Source organism: Mus musculus, chromosome 2, assembly GCF_000001635.26.
Source record: "Mus musculus strain C57BL/6J chromosome 2, GRCm38.p6 C57BL/6J".
Classification (NCBI taxonomy): domain Eukaryota; kingdom Metazoa; phylum Chordata; class Mammalia; order Rodentia; family Muridae; genus Mus; species Mus musculus.
Window position 1 is genome coordinate 129793968 of NC_000068.7, and position 22238 is coordinate 129816205.

General features: G+C 45.2%; 1 protein-coding gene and 1 long non-coding RNA gene across 3 annotated transcripts in view; one reads left to right on the forward strand and one right to left on the reverse strand.

Annotated features, from left to right (window-relative positions):
* Nucleotides 1-4401: 4401 nt before the first annotated feature.
* Stk35os1 (serine/threonine kinase 35, opposite strand 1) lies at nucleotides 4402-7492 on the reverse strand. Its single transcript, NR_029452.1, has one exon. It is a non-coding gene; the product is annotated as a serine/threonine kinase 35, opposite strand 1 (long non-coding RNA).
* The window catches only part of Stk35 (serine/threonine kinase 35), a 31771-nt gene continuing 16082 nt past the window's right edge, over nucleotides 6550-22238 (forward strand). The window contains exons 1-3 of one of the 2 annotated variants that reach the window (NM_183262.3): nucleotides 6550-6879; nucleotides 7437-8037; nucleotides 16521-17270. In NM_183262.3, the coding sequence (NP_899085.3) occupies nucleotides 6574-6879; nucleotides 7437-8037; nucleotides 16521-17233 (1620 nt within the window). In that variant the 5' untranslated portion in view covers nucleotides 6550-6573 and the 3' untranslated portion in view covers nucleotides 17234-17270. The remainder of the gene's footprint in view (nucleotides 6880-7436; nucleotides 8038-16520; nucleotides 17271-22238) is intronic. The other variant, NM_001038635.2, reaches the window with a different exon arrangement.

A 22238-nucleotide genomic window follows, 5' to 3' on the forward strand; every position in this document is an offset into this window, starting at 1 on the left:
CACTCACACCCACTCCCCCCCAACTCCCATCCCTGGCTGTAGCCTTCTATAAAGTCTTGCCCCATAGATATTCAGGGCTCTCCACTGGGATATATATGTGTATATATATATATATATATATATATATATATATCCTTTGTCCCTGGGTAGAAACCAAATAGATAATACTCATTAGTCTTGGATTGGATTAAGAAATATCTAGGACACTGCTTAGTGGTGGGCAAGCCTTTAATCCCAGCATTCCAAGGCCATCCTGGTCTACTATAGCTAGGGCCACACAGAGGAACTCTGGCTTGAAAACAAAACAAAACAGAAAAAGGGAAAAAAATTCCTTAGACATTAATGAGGCACATCCTTAGGTGTGCCCTTCAGTGAGACTTAACTAAAAAGGAAACACCCATTGTGTATTCAGAAGGTACCATTCCAGGAACTTCCAGATAGAGAAAGAAGAAAGGAAGGGACTGCTGAGTGCACACTGTTTCCTGGTCAGTGTCTTGGACCAAGCCACTTCCAATGTCCTTTCTTTCTACTCATGATGGACTGCATCCCTCCAAACTGTGAGCCATGAAGGACTGTATCCCTCCAAACTGTGAGCCATGATGGACTGCATCCCTCCAAACTGTAAGCCATGATGGACTGCATCCCTCCAAACTGTGAGCCATGATGGACTGTATCCCTCCAAACTGTGAGCCAGAAGAATCTTCCCTCCCATAAGTTGCTTTTTGTCAGCTTTTTGGTCTCAGAGATGAGAAAAATAGATAATAGAGTTCTTGGAGTTGCACTTCTGTTACTCAGGCCTGCTCCACAAACCAGTTGCTTAGCCTGCCCAGGTCTTTCCCAGGGTCCCTTGCTTGAGAATCACTCCATTGAGGCACTCCAGTGTCTGTCTTCAGTATTCCTTCGTCTCAGAAGTCCCCCCTAATATGCTGGTACTATTGTCTCTACCCTCCTTAGCTCTCTCCCACCCTCAGCTCACCCTCTCAGTCTCACAGTGTGGCCTAGAGCAGCCCTCCTTGTCCCTCCCCCTAATGTTCCCCAAGCCCCCTGAGCTATCAGCTCTTCTCCTAACCCTTCACTCTTCTAGACACCCTCCACAGTCTTTCTCTACAAGCCAGAACCCCCCACCTTCTCATAGAACCAGACCCAGGGTGGGGTGTACTTAGCCCCCAGACGTGTGAGCATGGGGAAGAGGGCTGGATTCCCTGTTCCAGCCTCAACAGTCAGCGAGCTCGCTTTGGTTGGCATGGCAGTTCTTAGCGTAACTGAGCTTCAGCTTTCTCACCAGAAAGGAGTGGTTTATGTAGAAGCCCAGCTGCTCAGGTCATCTCAGTAAGACCCAAGTCCTTACCATGGCTTCTGCCCCTGCCTCACTGTGGGTCCCACAATACCTGCCATTTCCTACTTCTTTTACCTGTCCCCCACTATCTGAGTTCCTACTCTACTGGCTTCCTTGGGCTCTCTGATCTAAGGGACTCTGCATTTATTCTCCCATCTGATATGGTTTACACACACACACACACACACACACACACACACACACATATATATATATACATATATATGACTTACATACATCCCAACTGCTGTCTTCTCTCCCAGTCCTCCCTCCCCTTTGCCTCTGAGAGGGCACCCCCCCCCCCCCCAGGATAATTAAGCCTCTGCAGGAAGATTATATACATACTCTTCCACTGAAGCTAGACAAGGTAGCCCTCTGCTACGTATGTGCCAGGGGCCTTGAACCAGCCCTGTATGGTCTTTGATTGGTGGCTCAGTCTCTGGGAGCTCCCAGGGGTTCAGGTTAGTTGACATTGCTGGTCTTCCTTTAGGGTTGTCATCTCCTTGAGGGCCTTCAATCCTTCCCCTAACTCTTTCATAGGGGTCCCCAAATTCTGTCCAATGTCTGTTTGTGGATATCTGCATCTATCTCAGCCAGCTGCTGGCTAGAGCCTCTCAGATGGGGGCTATGCTAGGCTCCTGTCTCTGTGGCTGTCCCAGGTGGACCAGCTGGGGTTGGAATACTTTCTTTTTTCTTTTTTTTTTTTTTCTTTTTCTTTTGAGACAGGGTTTCTCTGAATAGCCCTGGCTGTCCTGGAACTCACTCTATAGACCAGGCTGGCCTTGAACTCAGAAATCTGCCTTCCTCTGTCTCCCAAGTGCTGGGATTAAAGGTGTGTGTCACCACTGCCCAGCTGAAATGAATACTTTCTTAATAGAGGTACATTTGGCTATTCTGTTACAGGAATCAAACCTTTGTTCCATGATCCCCTATCACAGAGATTTTCCAAACTATCCATTCTAAAATGATATCTCGCCCCCACCCCTAGCACCACCTTGCTAAAGCCAGGAAGGGTACAGGGAAGCCTAGGGCCTCATTTCCAAATCTAGTTGAAGAATTTTTACCTTCATTTTCATTGTCTGTAAAATGGGCTGGTGATAGAAACCACCTCTCTGCAATGCCATAAATGTTGTCAGTTTCATAAATGCTCATAAATGTTAGCTATTGGGCATAATAATAAATAGTTATATTAGTAATTTGAGCAAACTAAAAAGAAATTAAGTAATCTAACAGCTACAGCAGACTTACACCCATAGTTCTTCTAGAGCTTCTTGCTCCATCTCTCCAAATTCAGGGGAGGGCAGAAGATAGGAGGAGAAGGGTTCTTGACTTTGTCTCAGACTATGGACCCAAGGGTGGGAGGAGTGAAGCCAGGCTGCATCACACAGCACTCTGTCCGCAGAAACTTCTTTAAAACACAAATCTTAGCCAGGTGTAGTGATGCACGCCTTTAATCTTAGCACTTGGGAGGCAGAGGCAGGCAGATCTTTGTGGGTTTGATGTCAACTTGGTCTACAAAGCCAGTTCCAGGACAGCCAGGGCTACATAGAGAAACCCTGTCTCAAAAATAACAGAAGGGCTAGGGAGATGGCTCAGCAGTTAAGAGCAATGACTGCTCTTCCAGAGGTCCTGAGTTCAATTCCAGCAACCATATGGTGGCTCACAACTATCTGTAATGGAAATCCGATGTCCTCTTCTGGTGTGCTTGAAGACAGCAACAGTATACCCACATACATGGGATAAAAAGTCTAAAAAACATTTTTTAAAGGTTAAAACGAAAACAACAGAAAACCCCCCAAACAAAAACAAAACCCACAAATCTTCTTGGTTGAGGGGCTTTCATTTTTTTTCCCAGCTTTTAATTACATCTCATTGTAGTACAATTCACAAATTCTATCACCCTTGTGCCACTTGGCAGTCAACCACTGGCATTCTGCTACCATAGGCCGGTGGCCACCCTTTCTATTAAAGGAACCATACATTATGTAACATTCTCCCTACTGCCTCCATTTTTAGAGCTTTTTAGAGGTAAGCCTGAAAGGTGGCTATACATAAACTAAACCCATAAAAGGACACAGTTTGAGACATTCTTTAAAAACTTTTAAAAAATAATTTACTTATTTTTATGTACATTAATGTTCTGCCTGCTTGTATGTCTATGAGAGGGGGTCAGATCCCCTGGAACTGGGATTACAGCCAGTTGTGAGCTGCCATGTAATTGCTGAGAACTGAACCTGGGTCCTTTGGAAGAGCAGCAAGTGCTCTTACCCACTGAGCCACTCGCCAGCCCCAATTTGAGGTATTCTAGCATTTCCCATTAAAACTATCACCACATAAAAATAATGAGCATGCCGGGCGTGGTGGCGCACGCCTTTAATCCCAGCACTCGGGAGGCAGAGGCAGGCGGATTTCTGAGTTCGAGGCCAGCCTGGTCTACAAAGTGAGTTCCAGGACAGCCAGGGCTATACAGAGAAACCCTGTCTCGAAAAACCAAAAAAAAAAAAAAAAAAAAAAAAAAAAAAATGAGCATTATTGTTCACCCCCCCCAAAAGGTTTTCCTTTTTTCTTCTTTGATCCCTCTCTAGTATAGATTAGTCTGAGCTTTTTTCCCGAGTGGTGTAGGACTCACTTGGCATGTGTTCTTTTGTGCCTGGGTTCTTTCACCCTGCATTTTTTTTTTTTAATTCTTCCATGCTATAGAGTCTCAGTTCCCCTTTTGTTCCCACTATCTGGAAGTAACACAATCTATTTGTGTATTGACAAACATAGTAGTACCTTCCAGTTTCTGACTGTCATGGGAAAAGCCACCATGAATAGTTTTATACAAAAGTCTATTTGTGAATCTAAGTTTTCATTTATCTTGGGTAAACCTCTAGACTGGGAACTAGCTAGGCCACAGGCAGACATATACATTTAACTTTGAAAGAAACTATGTTTTCAAGGATGTCATAAATACTCTTTGTCACTCTCTATGCCAGGAAGATAGAAACTGCTCATAAATGTTAGCTATCAAGCATAAAAGCAAGTGAAGATTACTTTAGTAATTTAAGCAAGTCCAAATTTAAGAATCAAATGTGAAAGTATTTTATTAGCTAATTCAACAGCTGCAGGGGACTCATACCTCTGAGCCTCTGGGGTTCATCACCATCTCTGTAGGATTGTGGGTACCAGGGTAGAGGACAACTTTGTGGAGTTGATTCTCTTTTCACCTTTTTGTCAGCTTGGGGGGTGGGGTGGGGATTGAAATCAAGTCATCAGGTTCACACTGAGCCATTACCCAGGCTGTTTTACATTCTAATAGTCTCTTTAATTGACCAAGGTTATCTCCCTGGCCACTCTTGTACTTGCTGTCTCTTCTCCCTGCAATGCCCCACCACTAGTTGTGGCATGACTGGCTTCTTGCTATTCATTACTCAGATGAGTGTCATTTTCTAAAGAGATTGCTGCCAACTGAATTGTGGTCCTACCTCAGAATCATGTGTTGAACCTATAACCCCCAATAGGTTAGTAACAATATTTGAAGATGAACCCTTTAAAGAAATTTAAGTTGTTTAAATTGTGAGGTTGGGTATGGTGGTGCACACCTTTTGATCCCAGCACTTGGGTGGCAGAGACAGGCAGATCCCTGAGTTTAAGACCAGCCAAAGCTAAGTAGAGAAACCCTGTCTCCAAACAAACAAACAAACAAACCCAACCAACCAACAAAACAAAAACAAAAAACAAAAAACCCAAATCACCACCAATTAAAAAAAAAAAAAAACCCAACAACCCAGCAACAACAAGGAAAAGAAGTAAAGGAGTTTCGGTTAACAACGAGGCTGTTGGAATCCTTATCCAATAAGGCTAGGTGCTGAGGACTCGTATATTGGACTAGAAGAGAAAGGAAAGGACAATCGGTAAACCTTGAGATGGCATAGTAAACAAAAGCATGGCATTGTTCATGGTTCTGCACTGTATTGAGAGTGTGCTAGAGAGTATCTTTGTCCTTGGGAAAAAAACACACACACACACATATATTTGTGTGTGTGTATATATATATGTGTGTGTGTGTGTATATATATATATATGTATACATATATATCTTATAAATATAAAAGGATTTACAACATGTATACATTCATACATACATATTTGTGCACAGAACATGAAAATATAGCAAAACAATGTAATTCTGGCAAAAAAAAAGATGAGACTTTACTATTCTTACACCTTGTGTGTATATGTGACCACTTACATACAGAAAAGCTATAGAAATTCTAGAAACTCTTGTTTATTGTTTTACATTACATTTAATCTGTCTTGTGTGTATTTTAACACTGTTCTAAGTACTTTAACTGTGAGACATCTACGAAGACACAAGGTTGACTGTCTCCTCCAGTGTCAAGAGTCGCAATTAAGGCAAAGACTGTCGTGTCTACTCCTTTTTCCCCAGACTTAAAATAGTGTGTAGCAGAAACTCTAGTTACTGTCCTTCAATATCAGCTAACAAAATACTGGGCACCTTCTAGGCATTGGAGTACAAAGCAGGGTACAAAATACTTTAAAAAACCACGCCTAGGGGCTGGAGATGTAGCTTTGTAAAGTGCCTGTCTAGCATGCACAAAACCCTTGGATTCCTAGCTCTGTACAAACAAATAGGGTGTATAAATTGGGTGTGGTGGTGCCCGCCTTTAATCCCATTACTCGGGAGATGAAGACAAGAGGAAAAGTTCAAGATCATTCTTAACTACACAGCCATTGTGCTCCCTCCCACCACAATGGGCGGCCGGGGTGAAGGGTATCAAAATCCAAGCCCAAAGCAGCTTATATCAGGCACTCAATTAGCCAGCCATCATATTTCACTTGGTCCTTTGCAACCTTGGAAGTGCGGACCACCCGGGTTTGGCAGAGAAGGATACTGAGGATTAAGTGCGGCTGAGATCATTGGGGTCATTAGTGGGCGTGGAGATTAGCGTTCTAACCCTGGTCTCAGCTGTGAATCGATTACACCTAAGCCATTCCCCCAATCAGCATCAAGTGCCGAGTGCGGGCGTAGAGGTACGATGCAGGTCAAGTCCGGAAAGGCGTTTGCGGAGTGCAGGCGCCTCGCGAAGGCCCTCGGTACAAATCGCGGGATTTTGGCGCGCTCTTTTTGTTGGCTGGGTGTTCTCGCCAGTGATTGGTTCCGGGCTGTCGCGGCGGCTGGGTCTACCTCGGCTGCAGAGAGGCGGCGCGGCTCTCCGCTGGCCTCCTGGGGGATGGGCCACCAGGAATCTCCGCTGACCAGAGCGGCGGCGGGAGGTGCAGCTTACATAAAGAGGTTACGTAAAGTGCTCAGCTGGCGTGAACTCGGGGACGGCCACGGGAACCTGGAAGCCGAGGCCTCCCCCGGGAGCGTTGCTGTCATCACAAGAGCAGCGCCGCGACGCGCTACACGCTCAGCCAGGCTCCCCGCCTCGCGCCCTACCCGGCTCTGCAGACAAGCCCGGCTCGGAACGGACCATCCTCCGGCGCGGGCTCCAAGGGGGAACCGGTTCGCCCGGAAGAGGAACAGCGCCGGCCAGGTAAGAGGGAGTGGAGGGAGGAAGGGAGGGCCGAAGCGGGAGCCCCGGCGCCCCACCGTAGTCCCGGGGGCGTCACCGGGGCCTCCGCCTGTCGTCCTCGGAAGCCGATCTTTTAGCCGGTTTCCCTTCGCCCGCTGTCCCCGGGGGTCTGGGTCGTCCCGCCGGGCTCTCCTGGGTTTGATTCACGGGACTGTTTACACCGGGAGAAGCCCGGGTAGGACGTGGGGAGGGGCCGTTGAGAGGGGGCTAAGCCCCAGGAAAGTTTAAGCCGGCCGTCTTCGATGGGGACGATCCCTACGGCTTTATTTATTTTTTCTGCTCCTGACGGATAAGTCGGCGAGAGGGGACGGTTTGCGCTTCGGTTTCCGGTCCTCCCTCGGTACTTCCCGGTGGTTCCGTCTTTCCCGCTTTCCTTTCCCTTCCCCCGTTCAATTCGAGACGGTGGCTCCTTCTTAAAGGGGCCGCGACCGGCGGCGGAGGTGGGACGCCGGACGCTTTAAGTTCCTCATCTACCCTTCTCGGCCCGGTGGGTTTTAACTTCTCCCTCTCGCCCTTAGATCACCATCCAAGGTCCCGCTCCTCCACATCTCGGGGCTAGACGGAGGGATGAGGCAAGGGGGGCCCGGGCGGCGCCGTTGCTGCTCCCCCCGCCCCCCGCAGCCATGGAAACGGGGAAAGAGAACGGAGCCCGCAGAGGGACAAAAAGCCCGGAGCGGAAAAGGCGAAGCCCAGTCCAGCGGGTACTGTGCGAGAAGCTGAGGCCGGCGGCCCAGGCCATGGATCCGGCTGGGGCCGAGGTCCCGGGCGAGGCCTTCCTGGCCCGGCGGCGGCCGGATGGCGGCGGCGGGGATGTTCCTGCACGGCCGCGCTACAGCCTCTTGGCGGAGATCGGGCGCGGCAGCTACGGCGTGGTTTATGAGGCTGTGGCTGGGCGCAGTGGGGCCAGGGTGGCAGTCAAGAAGATCCGCTGCGACGCTCCCGAGAACGTGGAGTTGGCACTAGCAGAATTCTGGGCCCTCACCAGTCTCAAGCGGCGGCACCAGAATATCGTGCAGTTTGAGGAGTGCGTCCTACAGCGCAACGGGTTAGCCCAGCGCATGAGTCACGGCAACAAGAACTCACAGCTTTACCTGCGCCTGGTGGAGACCTCGCTCAAAGGTAGACTACAGCCGGCAGTCCTGCCCTCTCCTGGACCCCCTTGTTCTCAGAACCACTCAGTTCTAATAACTGTCTCTGGCTCGCTAAGGTCCTTGACCCGGCTTTGGGACCTTCTTTCTTGCTAGGAAATCAGTCTGTTCCCCAGCCGTTAGCTGACATTCCCTAACAAGCTCACCAAGTGCTAACCTTGATCTTTTTAAGTACTCACTCAGTAGGTGTGAGCCATAATTACAAGCCTAGCATTTTAAAAGATGGATGAAGAGTAGTCCTGGTGGGATTCAAAGTAGTTGGTAGAACTGCAGAAGCCCCCTCATGCCTCTTTCTCATCAGAACCTAGAGGGGAAAAAAAGTAGCAGACCCACCCATGCCATTCTCCTTTCCTGATTTCTAGTTTCTTCCAATTCTGTTCCCAAACCTTGTCTTCAAGTGTGAGGTTTCCTCCGAGAACCCCAACCCTTCACCCGAGAGCAGACAATCATTCAGTTGGTTCTTGGTTTAGTCCCTGAGGGCACCACAGGTTAATAACTCACGCACCCAGTAATAACCCCCTCAGGTGGGCCAAGAGCTGTCGCATAACAAAACAGGTTGCAGCTTTCCCTGCCCTGTTACAATCTCAGTTGTTTTCATAACCCCTGGGGCTGTCTGAGCAGTGATTGTTGCAGAACCATGGGGCTCCAGGAGGCCAAACACCTTGCCTTCCTGTGTAAACTAGAGAAGAGGCAGTGGGCTGCAAGTGTCTTGAGTTCCTGGGGCAGGGGGTAGGGCGAGGGAAATTGGACAGTCGCAATCCCAGCTATATAATCTGAGCGCTACGATTTGGATAATATCTGTAACAGTAAATTAAGCTTCTGCTCTATAAATAGAGGAACTCAGCCTAGTGGGCACAAACACAGCTCGATTAAGGTTAATCAGCTTGAAAGAGTGGGACTCCGGCCTCCAAATTCCTGTGTCCTTGAAGTATTTGTAAGCCAGCATGGCCCTCACAGATCTTTGCAGATATATTGCTGCCTTCCTTCCCTATCTGAGGTTGAATTTAGCAGACTGGGTGGGATTTAGGGCTAGATTTCCTAAAGTCTTTTTGGAGCACCTGTCAGATTTTATTGTAAGGTCCCAGGAGAACTCCTTGCAGAGTTTTAAAGTCATTTAACAGTGGATTGGATAGTGTGATGGAATTCTCTGGGGGCCTTTCCCATCCTGCTTGTCATCATTTCCAGGAGGGTGGATCCTTGAAGATTTCCTAGGTAGCACCTTCTACTTTGCCTTCAGTCTCATCAGTTACTTTCTTAGTTCTTTTACACACCGATTACTTGAGTACAAATGAATGAAACATGCTTAGCAAATGTTTGGTTGATATTTCAATAACTGCCTTGGGCTGTGTGAATTTGCATTGCCAAACAGTATCTTCTAACCTCAGTTCATTGATGTTGCCAGCTTGAAACTGGAACTTAAGCTAGCAGTCCTTGTTAATTCTTCCAATACACAAATACTTTAAAACTTTCTTCACAGACAGCATTTTAAAAAGAATTTTACAGTAAATAGTGGCAGAGTAGCAAGTGTTTAACTCCCTGGAGTTTGGGACTTACATGCAGTCGTTGCTTGTTCTGAGCTAACATGGCAAGTTGACAACCCACAGGGAGTGTGTGTGCCTTTATCCTACGATGGGGATCTCTGCCAAGAGGTTGTACATGTTGGGAACGTCGGTAATCTATAAAGAATCCACTGCCTCATTACGTTCAGACTACTTTCTGAATTTCTTCCATCTTCATCTTCTTAGAGATTTGGGTTCTTACTGTAGTTTCCCAAACTTTGACTATGGAACACATTGCCTGTGTGGCCGGAATAGTAGGTTGAAAGCTACCCTAGTTTTTTCATCCCCCCTTTGTGTGCTAAAACTAGTGAATTTTTTCCCCTGTGGGCCACATACTTAATATTCCCTGTTTTAATTCAGAGTCTTAATATGTATTGCCTCTACTCTAGAAAATGACAGCTAAGCTTACATGTCATACGTCTGCTTAGTGGATAATACATACATAGCTTGCTAGCATTAAAGTGGAAAACAGAGACTCAAATTTCTCCAGGGTACGTTTTCTTGACTTAAGTATCCAAGTCTTGATCGGGCCCTGAGTTTATAGCATGCTATTGATGTCCAGCGATACCAAAGCTTTCCTTAACCCCAAAGTCCTTTGCAACCATACTCTGCCCTGTTCCTTGTAATTCAGAGTGATTCACTGCATGCCTCTGGTAGTATTGGAATGGGAAAAAAGGAAACAAAACACATTATGGCTATTGAAAAGTTTAAAGGCATAAATAGTGATTAGGGTCACTGTCCAGGGTGACAGGTTAGCTCATTACCAGAGGGTTGGAGAGAGATTTAAGAGAAGAAGAGAATGGTTAGAAAGAAGGTGATCTTGAGAGGACAGTGCCTGACGACAGTTACCTCCTCCTCACCTCAGCTTCTAGTGAATATGCAGAAAGCAGTTTTAGGGTTTACTGAAATAACTTGATATACAAACAAGTATCCAAAATACATTTTTGTTGATCTGAAGCATTTTTATTTTTAAATCATCATCATCCAAGTTCCTTTACATCCTCTAACCTTCATCACTAGCATTTATCAGTCTCTCTTTTTTTTCCAAAATACATTTTAAAAAAGAACACAAAACTATGTTCTTGATCATATCCCCAGTCCATTAGCATCTGTGCATCAAATTCATCTTTTCTGCCCTCAGAAGTCCAGTGTGGTCCTGTCTCTCTCTTTTTATTTTTTTTTTAATTTTTTTTTGGGTTTTTTGAGACAGGGTTTCTCTGTGTAGCCTTGGTTGTCCTGGAACTCACTCTGTAGACCAGGCTGGCCTTGAGCTCAGAAATTCGCCTGCCTCTGCCTCTCAAGTGCTGGGATTAAAGTCGTGTGCCACCATGCCTGGCTGGTCCTGTCTCATAACAATGTGGGGCCAATATCATGGGGGATACGGTCTCACGTAGCTCAGGCTATTACACAGCCCAAGATGACTTTGAACTAAGGATTCTCTGCCTTGAGAACTTTAGCCCCAATCTATCATGCTTGGTTTATGTGCTGTTGAGAATTAAACCTAGGGCTCTGTATGTGCTAGGCAAACACTTTCCCAACAGGGTTCTGTCCGCAGCCCTTAGTCTGTATTTCACAAAGAGAGAAATAGGAGCTCTGGAAGGAGACAGGACTTGCCCCAAATGAAATACTGGCACAACACTAACTAGCTCTAGAGCTTAAAACAAAGCCTACAAATTAGCTTGATGTCTTCAACTTAAAGTCCTTCAAGGAAAAGGGGAATTAAGGTATCAACAGTTGCTTTTGCCACCTTGTTTTCCATCCCTAAAAGCCCCTTTCCTGAATGTACCCAAGACAAAGTCTAAGGTCATTACCACTTAGAAAATAGCAAGCACTCAGAAATTTGTTGCCCTAGTCTAAATCTTTCTGACAAAAAGATTGACCTTTATGTACCCCAAACACATGAATTCTGGGTTAGCTCTCATAAAGCTAGAAATGTGGAAAAGCTGGGAGACGGGCTTAACTTGATGGTGAGCCCTGATGTTACTCAGGGTGTTTGCATAGCTCCAGATGGGCTTGACCTGGGCTCTTCCCTGCATACCCATGCTGCTGTGAGTCAGCACATGCCTGTGCTGCTGTGAGCCAGGATGCCACTTAAGAGGCTTTGCAGGCTTTCCTTCCTAAGAGGGGACACCTAAGCGATTATGCTGCAAGGTCGCAAGTGGTGGCATCCTATTAAACAGGTTCTGGTTGAGAGTTTCCTTAGTGGCCTAGGAAAGCAGGCAAAAGTAGCTGACACAAGGGAGCCTGAACCTAGAAGTGACTTAACTGTAGACTCCTGGCTACGGAGTGCCTAAGGAAACCTAAGGGGCTCGGAGCAGTGTAGTCATCTTTTACCCAGGCTTCCCCTTTACTACTGAGGCTTGGGCCTTGGAATTTAGAGACCCTCCATTTAGGCAGAATTGGATGATCTTTGACTATCTTGAAGTAGATAAAGTGGCACTGGGGACCTTCAGAATTAATGGAAAACAATAGAACAATGATTTAGAGTCCAAAGGTTTTATTCCTAATTTGGATGAAGCTAGTTGTGGTGGCTCCCACCTGTAAGCCCATCTTTTTAAGGGTGAGACAAGAAGATTGCTTTGAGTACAGAGTCAGCCAGGACTACAGTGAGTCCTCAGCCAGACTGAGACCCTGTCTCAGAAACAACACCTTGATGATATATATGTGTCTATTGTAAAGGCTTCATACCATAGCTCATTCAGCCTTCATGGCCATCTTTTCAAATGGATACTATGAGTGTGTTGTGAAGGTTAGACATCCAAAACTGTTGAAGTTGCATAATGTAAAATAGCTAAACATAACCTAGCCAGGATTCTGACTTGTCTTTTAACTGCCTGGGGTGTATGTTAAGTACAAGGCTTCAAGGTTAGAGTTGTGGTTTGTTGTTTGGTTTGGTTTGGGTTTTTGCTTGTAAAATATATGTAATTATATGTTACTAATAGAGTGTAATACTACTACATCAGTCATGCATCCTGATTGCTGCTGTTTGTTTCCTTATGCTTTATCAGTGCTTATTGCACTGCTTTCTTTGGTGCCATCCTGCATAGCAGCCAGAGAGGCCGTTCCTGCTTCTGATCTGTCCTTGGATGCCTTGGGGCAGTTGCACACTCTTTGCTACTGGGTGTTTTCCTTCTATGTGTAGGGATTTTAGGGACTAGCCCCAGGAGATAGAAGCCGCCCTGTCTTAATTGAGAACATTGGTTAATTGGGGTTGCAATGGGGAAGGCTTTTTATAGTGTAAACTCTGAGGGAGATCTTAACTTCCCCAGTAGAGTATCAGTTCACCTTGAGTTTGCCCTCCAGCCCTATCCTTAGGGCAGGAACCCTCCTGAGTGACTCAAATTCTCATCCTTATTTAGTTGAATCCTGTTGAGTAGCTTTCACAAAGCACATTTAAGTTAATCAAAATCCTGTACCATAAAAAGGAATCTGTATTTTCTATAGTTGGATAATCCAGCACTAGGGACTTGAAGCTTAAATTGTTTGGTGTATGCAAGAGCCTGCATATAAGGAACATGTGTTGTGTAGCATGGGAACTAGAATATCCAAGAGTAAAGTTGCTGCTAGCACCTTGAAGCAATAGAGCTTTGAGTGAAGAGTTCTGAGTCTTGTGGGGGGGGGGGGGGCATTAGCTTTAAGATTACAGACAAATAGTTTTGTTTTGAGCTTCAGTCGTCTCACCTGAAATTGGGGTGTAATTGTCAGGATTAAGGGTGCAGTTGTCAGAATTACAGTTTGGGGCAGAGACAGGAAGAGTGCTCTTAATTCTTTGATTAATTATCATAGGAGATTAGTTACTAAATTCTGATATAAACCTTCAAATCCTTGACCCTGCCCCCTCTAGCTTCCCCGCTTGACTGTCTTCACTCTGTTACAGAACCTTCTAATGACTTCTTAGGTGCTCATCTGTCTTCCCTGGCTCTCAACCTCCAGAGGGAACTTCCTTATCCAGTGACCAAGACTTGCCCTTGCATGTTAACCTATGCTGATCTAACTTCAGCTGTCACAGCCCAAAAAATGTGGTGTAGACGGAGCAATATACCTTTCTTTTTTGTTCTAAATTTTATCTTTTGCTCAACATGTAACATTCTGTAACCTGTATAGTTATTGAAATCAATTATGATTATTGAAATCAATGATCTTCAAGCTGAGTATGGTGGCACACCTGCAATTCCAGTACTGGGGATAGCCTGGGATACATATTAAGACTGTCTTAACCAAAAAAAATTAGGGGTTGGAGAGAAAGTGCAGAGGTTAAGAGGATTTCTCACTCTTCCAGAGGACCATAGTTTGGTTCCTAACATCTGTGTTAGGTGGCTTACTGCTGCCTGTAACTCCAGCTCCAGAGGATCTGATGCCCTTTTCTGGATTCACCATCACCCCCCAACCTCCAGTTTATTTTGAAGGACCTTGTTTTGGGTGGTGATGAGGATGTTAGTAATGGTCAGTAGATAATTCTCCAAAAAGTCTCTTTATGCTCTGCATAATACTAAGTTCTCATATTTAATGTCTAAGAATGCTGGATTTTCCCAAGGTTCCCATTACCTTCTGTTTGTGCCAAAGAGCTAACAATCCGTTAGAACAAAGGTTGGGAGAGGGGTCTGTGGTCACTTGACTGCTTCCTTCTCTGTGCTCCTCCTGGTTTCTTCACTGTTTTGGCTTCTCCCTTGGTCTTGGGCAGGAGCTGGCAGAGGCCCAGGCAGGTAGTCACTTGAAGGAAGGACTGGAACCCTAACTAACATCTCTCCTGTGCTCTGGGTGGGTGGCTGGGACTCAGACTCTTCCCTGAAGGAAGCCCTACCCTTGCCTGCGTAGAGAAGTCATTCTGCAGTGTTCTATGTTTGCTCAGTGATGTTGATGGGCTCTGAGCCTGCTGCTTCTGTTGGCATGTGTCCTGGGGCTTCTCTCGCATCTTTAGAGTCTCTCTGCCCCTTCTGTAGACAGCTTAGTGTGCTTTTTACCTGACTCTTTTTTCCAGTTCTTACAACCTAGATCTGTGTTATAGTTCCTTTGGCCAACTTGTTTTCTTTTATTCCTCTTAGTTACCATAGTTACCAGTTTTGTGTATAAAATAATAATTTCCCTATTCATATCTCAGATTAGAAGTTTCATTGCTATGTAATGTGGTCTTTGTAGAAGGAATTTGATGGCATTCCTCCCTGGCTGTACTGTTTTGGAACTTTTCTTGCTGTCCCTTTTCTGTTTGTTTCTAGGTGGGGCCTCAGGTTGTGGCTTCATTTTTCAGTTTTTTTGGTTTTGTTTTGTTTTGTTTTAGGTAGACTTAGCCTGCTTGCTAGCAACCAAAAAGAGGATTCTAGAGAAGGGAGTGGGGGTTGAGGGAACAGCTCAACACTGATTTTAAGAAGAAGCCATATGCCCTGAATTGGTTCTGTTTGTATTACTTTGTGAGTAATATAAACAAATAAATTGTACAATTACAAGGGAAGGTAGGTCTGTGTTTAAAACCAAAAACATTTGCCATGTCTCTTCCTGCCTCTCTGGCTTTGGTAGATTTTGTTTGTACATTAGTGATTTAAGGGCCAGTGGGGAAGCAGAGATTCATTTGGCTTATTGTATCACTGTAGTATGATATTGTAGTAAATGGCTAGGAAAAAGAGCCTCCTTCTAGAGGCTGAGGAAGTGCTAGCCTTTTCTTTTGGGACATAGTATACTCTGAGCCAAGGGACCTGTTTTCAGGTCTTGATTCACTTAACAAATAGCCAGTCAATGTATAGTTTGTCTTCCTTTTTTTTTCTTCCTTCCATTTTTGTTTTGTTTTTAGATAAGGTCTCAACTATGTAGCCCTGGCTGTCCTAGAACTTACTATGTAGAGCAGGTGGGCCTCAAACTCCTAGAGAGCTACCTGCCTCTGCCTCCCAATTATCAGAATTAAAGGCACGTGCCTGCACACACGGTATCAATCTTTCTATTGTCAAAACTAGACATTTGCCTACTTGGACCTAGCTTATAGGGCACTTGTCATCCAGTAACTCACACATAAGCTCTATGTTGCATTATGAGGCACGTTGGGATTGATTTGACATGGAAAAAGTTACCAGCTTTCCTGGTTTTGAATTTGTATAACCTAATTCTGCCTTATGCATCTACTTCAAATTTCACTGTCCATCAGGTTAAATTTTCCCAACTGCATCCCCCATTTCCTTACACCTCCTGGTCCACTTGTCCTGTGTCCCATTATCTTTTTCATCTCAGCCTAAGAGTTCTTGCATGTGTGTGCCAATCTTCTATAGAAGTTGACCTTATTACCATCATTCCATTTAAGATAATTGCTGTCATAGGTACCTGTTAAACCAAGGTTCATAGAGCTGGGGGTGTAATGCAGACCGAGCTTGGAGTAGGCATATGATGAACAAGCAGAAGATATGGATGGAGGGGAGTGTGCCTCTGAAATAAAATTGTAATGTCATTTTGTTCATGTTAATAAAAATGCTTAGGTGCATCAGGAAAGAAGAGCAAGAACATATATGCCTTGAATAGATTAGGAATCATAGAAGCTAGAGCGATAGCTAAATGGTAATAGTAGAACCAGCACGCACTTTACAAATCTCGTTTGCTTTTTGTTCTCAGCCTTACAGAGAATGGATAGAATCATACACCAGTTCAAAAAATAAAAATACACAAGAAGGCCTCAAAGTCAACTAGATGGCAGCAAATGTAGAGTCTTAAATTCAAACCCCAGGTGCTTGACACCAGCCCGAATGCCTCTGCCATACTTTGACTTAGTCTGTATGGGTAGAAGTGGACTGCGGGCATAGACTTTGCTTGGTGCCAGTTGTGTAGATCCTCATGGCACAGTTATTTGTCGCCGTCTTCTTTCTTTGATTGAGATAGTATCTGAATATCCACTCAAGCTCTTTCCTGTCCTTTGGTTTAGGAGAAAGGATCCTGGGCTATGCTGAGGAGCCCTGCTATCTCTGGTTTGTCATGGAGTACTGTGAAGGTGGAGACCTCAATCAGTATGTCCTGTCCCGGAGACCTGACCCAGCCACCAACAAAAGTTTCATGCTACAGCTTACAAGCGCCATTGCCTTCCTGCATAAAAACCACATCGTGCACAGGGACCTAAAGCCAGACAACATCCTGATCACAGAGCGGTCTGGCACCCCCATCCTCAAGGTGGCAGACTTTGGACTGAGCAAGGTCTGTGCAGGGCTGGCACCCCGAGGCAAAGAGGGCAATCAAGATAACAAAAATGTGAATGTGAATAAATACTGGCTGTCCTCAGCTTGTGGCTCAGACTTCTACATGGCTCCCGAAGTCTGGGAGGGACACTATACAGCCAAGGCGGACATCTTTGCTCTGGGCATTATCATCTGGGCAATGATAGAAAGAATTACCTTTATTGACTCTGAAACCAAGAAGGAGCTCCTGGGGACCTACATTAAGCAAGGGACTGAGATCGTCCCTGTTGGTGAGGCGCTGCTAGAAAACCCAAAGATGGAGTTGCATATCCCCCAGAAACGTAGGACTTCCATGTCTGAGGGGGTCAAGCAGCTCTTGAAAGACATGTTAGCTGCTAACCCACAGGACCGACCTGATGCTTTTGAACTTGAAACCCGAATGGACCAGGTCACATGTGCTGCTTAAACTCCAGGGCTGAACGTCTTGGGTGTTTTTAAACTAGGTGAGTGCTCTTTTGTTATTGTACTTACACACTCCCTGGGCTGGACTCTGGAGTTGTAGAGAAAATTCAGGGCCAGGAAGTAAGTCTTGTTGACACAGATTGGCTCTGAAGTCTTGGCAAGTAGAGATAGGTCAGATTATCTGATTACAAAGTAAGAAATGTAGAGAAGTGTTTTAAGAGGAAACTATATGAGGCTGAATCTTTCAAGTTCTTCAGAAACTGTTTCTTATTATCAATGAATTCTCCATATAAAATGGTGCTGAGAGGAATACAGTTTTCAGAGAAAGCACTTTGTCCCAACTGTGCTTGCTTGTTCATGGATCCAGTTCTGTCCACATGGGACCTGATATTGGAGGAAATTAGGATGTATAGAGAATAGACCAATTTGTCTTAGTGTGGAATACAGATAATATAGAGAACATGGACCAGCTAGGATAAAGAACAGATAAAGTATCCAGAGATGTTTGACTTCTCTTTTCTTTTTTTTTTTTTTAAACTTTCCCTTTTTAAAATATTTATTAATTTATTTTACGTATATGAGTACACTGTAGCTGTCTCCAGATGCACCAGAAGAGGGCATCAGATCCCATTACAGATGGTTGTGAGCCACCATGTGGTTGCTGGGAACTGAACTCAGGACCTCTGGAAGAGTAGTCAGTGCTCTTAACCACTAAACCACCTCTCCAGACCCTGTTTGACTTTTCTGTTCAAAGGAGTTAGACCGTACCAAAGTCTGAGGTGTGGTGGACAAGGCAGGACATTACAAATTGATCATATATGCTAGGTATCTTTACACATATTATAAGTGTTTTATATCATATCTCATAAATTAAGGCCTTAACCAATCTACCTGTCCCCTTTTCCTGGATTATCAAGATGATAGGGTAGAAATAAGCTGTAGCTCTTGGTCTGATGTCTCGGGTTGGGTAGCTCTGGTGTTCCTGTCATAGGATGGACTCTCTGGCACGGGACTCTGCTTCCTCTGAACCTCTGCAAAGCTGACTTGTGCTTAGCTGGGCCGCTTGCGTCTGTCCTGTTCTTAGTAGACGTGGCTGGCTAGTTCCCTGACTGTAGCTTTCCATTTCCATCCTAGCCTTTGCGTTTCTGAAAGACCTCTTGGAATTCAATTTTTCCTTACATAAGAGAAAGGTTGCCATTGGGGAAAGGACCTGAATTTAGGTTAGGATTATGGGATTGTCTGAGTTGAGATCTGGACCCCTATTTGGTTCAGCACATGAGATTTGTGCTTGTTTACAGGACAAAGTTGCACCTAAAGAAAACATGAAGTCAGGTGGATTAGTTAGGCGTTTTGTAAGCCAGAAGAGGGTGATGGTCCCCTGAAGCTGGAATTCCAGGTTGTGTGAGCCAACTAATTTAGGTGTTAGAACCCAAACTCGGGTCTTCCAGAAGGGCAGCGAGCCACTTAACCTCCGAGTTCTCTCCAGCCTCAAGAAATAACTTGATATAAAAGAAATAGGTGAGCTTGAGAGGAGGGGACTGGGTTTTGGGTATGTGCCGCAAGCGCTCCTGTCCGTTCATTCTGTAGTTCCGACAACTGGTTGGTGCTGGGCTTATAGTGCCAGTTTTACTGGCCTGTTTTGCCCTGTCCTGGCTGAGCACTATGAATTGTGGGATGGGCCCCAGCTGTGTAACTGGTGCCTCAGGCTTCAGTTGTCAGATGAGCTGTAGCTGCTGCTTAGTTTTGAGAATCAGAGGCTAGAGTTGGAAGGGGTTGTGGGTCCCCATTCTGCCTACCTCAGGACACACGGCTGCTCAGGAGGCGAAACTTGGGGAGTTTATTAGTTAAGGCATTTTGTAAGCCAGAAGAGGGTGAAGGTCCCCTGATGCTGAAATTACAGGCTGCGAGCCACCTGATTTAGCTGTTAAAACCCAAACTCAGGTCTTCTGGAAGAGCAGCAAGCCACTTAACTACTGAGCTCTCTCCAACCCCAAGAAACAATTTTTTTTAATGTTTTCTTCAGATGAATGAATTAATAACAACATACCAGTTTTTGTCATAAGTAATCATATTTTATGAAAATAACTATTTCTAAAAATTAAGGGTGGCTAGCAATGTTTTTGCAAACCTGTTTAATTCTTGCCTTAATAATCTCATTGGGTTCTTCATTGTAATATGGTAGACAGCTCATTGTGTACTTCTGGAAGACTCCATTGGGAGAAGGACAGTGAAAAGGGCAAACAGTGTCCTGTTATCATGAAAAGCGTAGCTTTCTAAGTCTCAGACAGCAGGTAGAGAAGCAGCAATGCTGATGGCTCTGTGAGGAACTGTGTTGCGGAAGGATCTGAGAAGCATGTACTAGTTAGAATCCTACACAGAGAAGGATATATTTGAGGATTGTCCCAAATTAAGGGATAGAACTTGAATATGCTGGATTCTAGGTAACTTGCTATCAGACGTGTCATTGCTGGGGATGTTAAGCATGCCTAGCCCCAGTCCAACATGAACAATCCCATCACATAACAGTTGGGTATGTGCCCAAAGAGCAGTTGTTCTTGCAGCGGTGAGAAGAGGGAGAAGGGAGAATTCCTATGCAGAGATAATTGGCTACAGTATAGGATTTGTGTCTTATTTCTGTGTTTTATTGGCTATGTGATAATCAGGTTGGTTATTTCACCACTCTGGGCTTTGGTTTTATTACTCACAAAATGGATTTAACCATGTATATTTTATAAGGGTTGTGAAGTGCCCCAAACAAATTGTTTTAGTGAAGCAGTAGGTTTTAGGTGTGTACTTATGGAGATGGAAGCATACTGATGCATAGCAGCCTTACGTTGGGAGGTTTGCCTTTAAAAACAAAGCCGACTTGTCCAGTTGATTGCTTTAGAAAGGCATATCTGCATTTAACAATTGCTCAATACAGCCGATTTGTCACTTTTCGGAGCCATATCTAATGAATACTATCTGCCACAATCCTTATCCAGTCAAACTGATGGTCCTGTGCCATAGCTCATACTTTACCAGGAGGGTGCTGTGATAAGAGTGAGGGCCTCTGCCTTAATAGCCAAGCCTGAGGTCCAGCATACACATTTCTATCAGTGGGACCTTTTGAAGTCAAGCTCTTGGGTGATAGGAATGGGCAGCTAAAGCCTGTTGAAGGAAATCAGATGTTAATGTGACTTGAAGTGTCTGTGGAGGGGTGGGGTCATAGAATAGAGCCTTACTCCATATGAAGTCTTAGTAGTTATCTAATATCAAAGAACTAGACCTGGTTGTTGTTGATGAAGATCATAGAGCTAATAGTGTATAGTTTAGGCTGTAAGTTTAAGAAATCCTCATAATCGAATTCAGTGAATAATTTAGCATGGACCAGCCTGAATTTTGCTGTCCTAGCTCTAAGCATTTTGGAGTGTAGACAGGGGCTAGAGAACTTGGTAGGTTTCCCATGGTAGAGTTTCTTCAATGAGATTTAGTGTCCTGGTTCAAGCAGTGTCTCAAGGAAAGGTATGGTGGCTAAAGGGCCAAGGCCTTTGGTTTCTGTCTCAGAAGTTGTTTTTAGCTTTAGTCTGTGTAGCATTGAATTGGCCACAATGCACATCCCCCTTCAGGTGTGTGGGCTGAAGGAGGGACTTGACACTCTGTGGCCTGAGGTAGACTGCTGTACCTATGAACGAGGCTTTTATTTAAGTAGAATGATCACTTGGCCACAGGGGATCCATTGACTAGTGTCTTAAGGTTTCCATTGCTGTGAAGACACCATGACCAAGGCAGCTCTTACAAAGGCAAACATTTGGGGCTGGCTTATAGATTCAGAGGTTTAGTCCTGTATCATAGCAGGAAGCATGGCAGCATGCAAACAGACCGGTTGCTGGAGAAGGAACTGAGAGTTCTTCATCCAAAGGAAGCTAAGAGCAGAATGTCTTCCAGGCACTTAGGAGAGTTTCAAAGCCCACCTCCCACAGCAACATTCTTCCTCCAACAAGGCCACACCTCCTAGTAGAGCCACTCTCCATAGCCAAGCTTTCAGACACTCGAGTCACAAGCCTATTCAGACCATGACAGTTAGCAGATGGTTTGTTTTGGCAGACTTGTCCTCTCTGTCTTAGTCTCTTCTGAGTCCCTGTCTGTATAGATTGTGTCAGGGCTGTGTGTCCCCAGTATTTCACAGCTATACACCAAGAGAGAACGTTGGGGGAGATGCCATATTTGGTTCTCCCTTGTTCCAGGAAATAGAAGCTTTGCTCTTGACTGTGATGACTTTGGCTTAGGTACCAGTGTATACATGTCCCCTGGGGCCTTGTCTTTCTAGGTGTTTTGGAGTTTTCCTCCACAGATGAGGAAGGCTGATAGCAGGTCCAGGCAGCTTCCTGGGGGATCCTGTTGTCACCTCTTGTGGCTCCTGCTCTCAGACAGGTGGAAACCTAAGTGTTAGTTGTGTTAACAGTTGTGTACCCACCCAGGGGTCCTCGGTTATGCTAGCATCAGGAAGGAGCAGGCTTGCCCTGGGGCTGTTGGTAGCAAGGCCCAGATGCTGCTCCTAGGGCTTTCTCTAGCATCCTTGACTCCACCCAGCAGAGATTTCATCCCTTCGGCAAATCTCGGGCCTCTGATGGTAATCGTTCAGCTGCCAGCAAAGCTGTCTGAATGTTTGGTTTTCTTCCAACTTGAATCTCTTGGGACCTTGAGGACATGAAGATATTCCCAGTGACCTAAGGAATAGAATCATGCTATCAGAGAAGCCTGTTTGAGGGGCCTGTGAGTTGGGGCCAATGGCCCTGTCTCTTTATTTCTAGCCCTGAGTGAACTTATTCAGGGATAAGTTGTTATGTGCTTTCTGCTCTACATCATCTATCTCGTTATGCTATTTGTCCTCATTCTGTACATGAGAGAGCCGTGGTTCACTGAGAGTCAGAATTTGATGCAAGTTTGCGGTTGGAGGTTCCAGCCTTCCATTCTGCCTTCTGCAGTCTCTTGAAAACCACACCTGTGTGGGTTCATGCTTTGAAGCA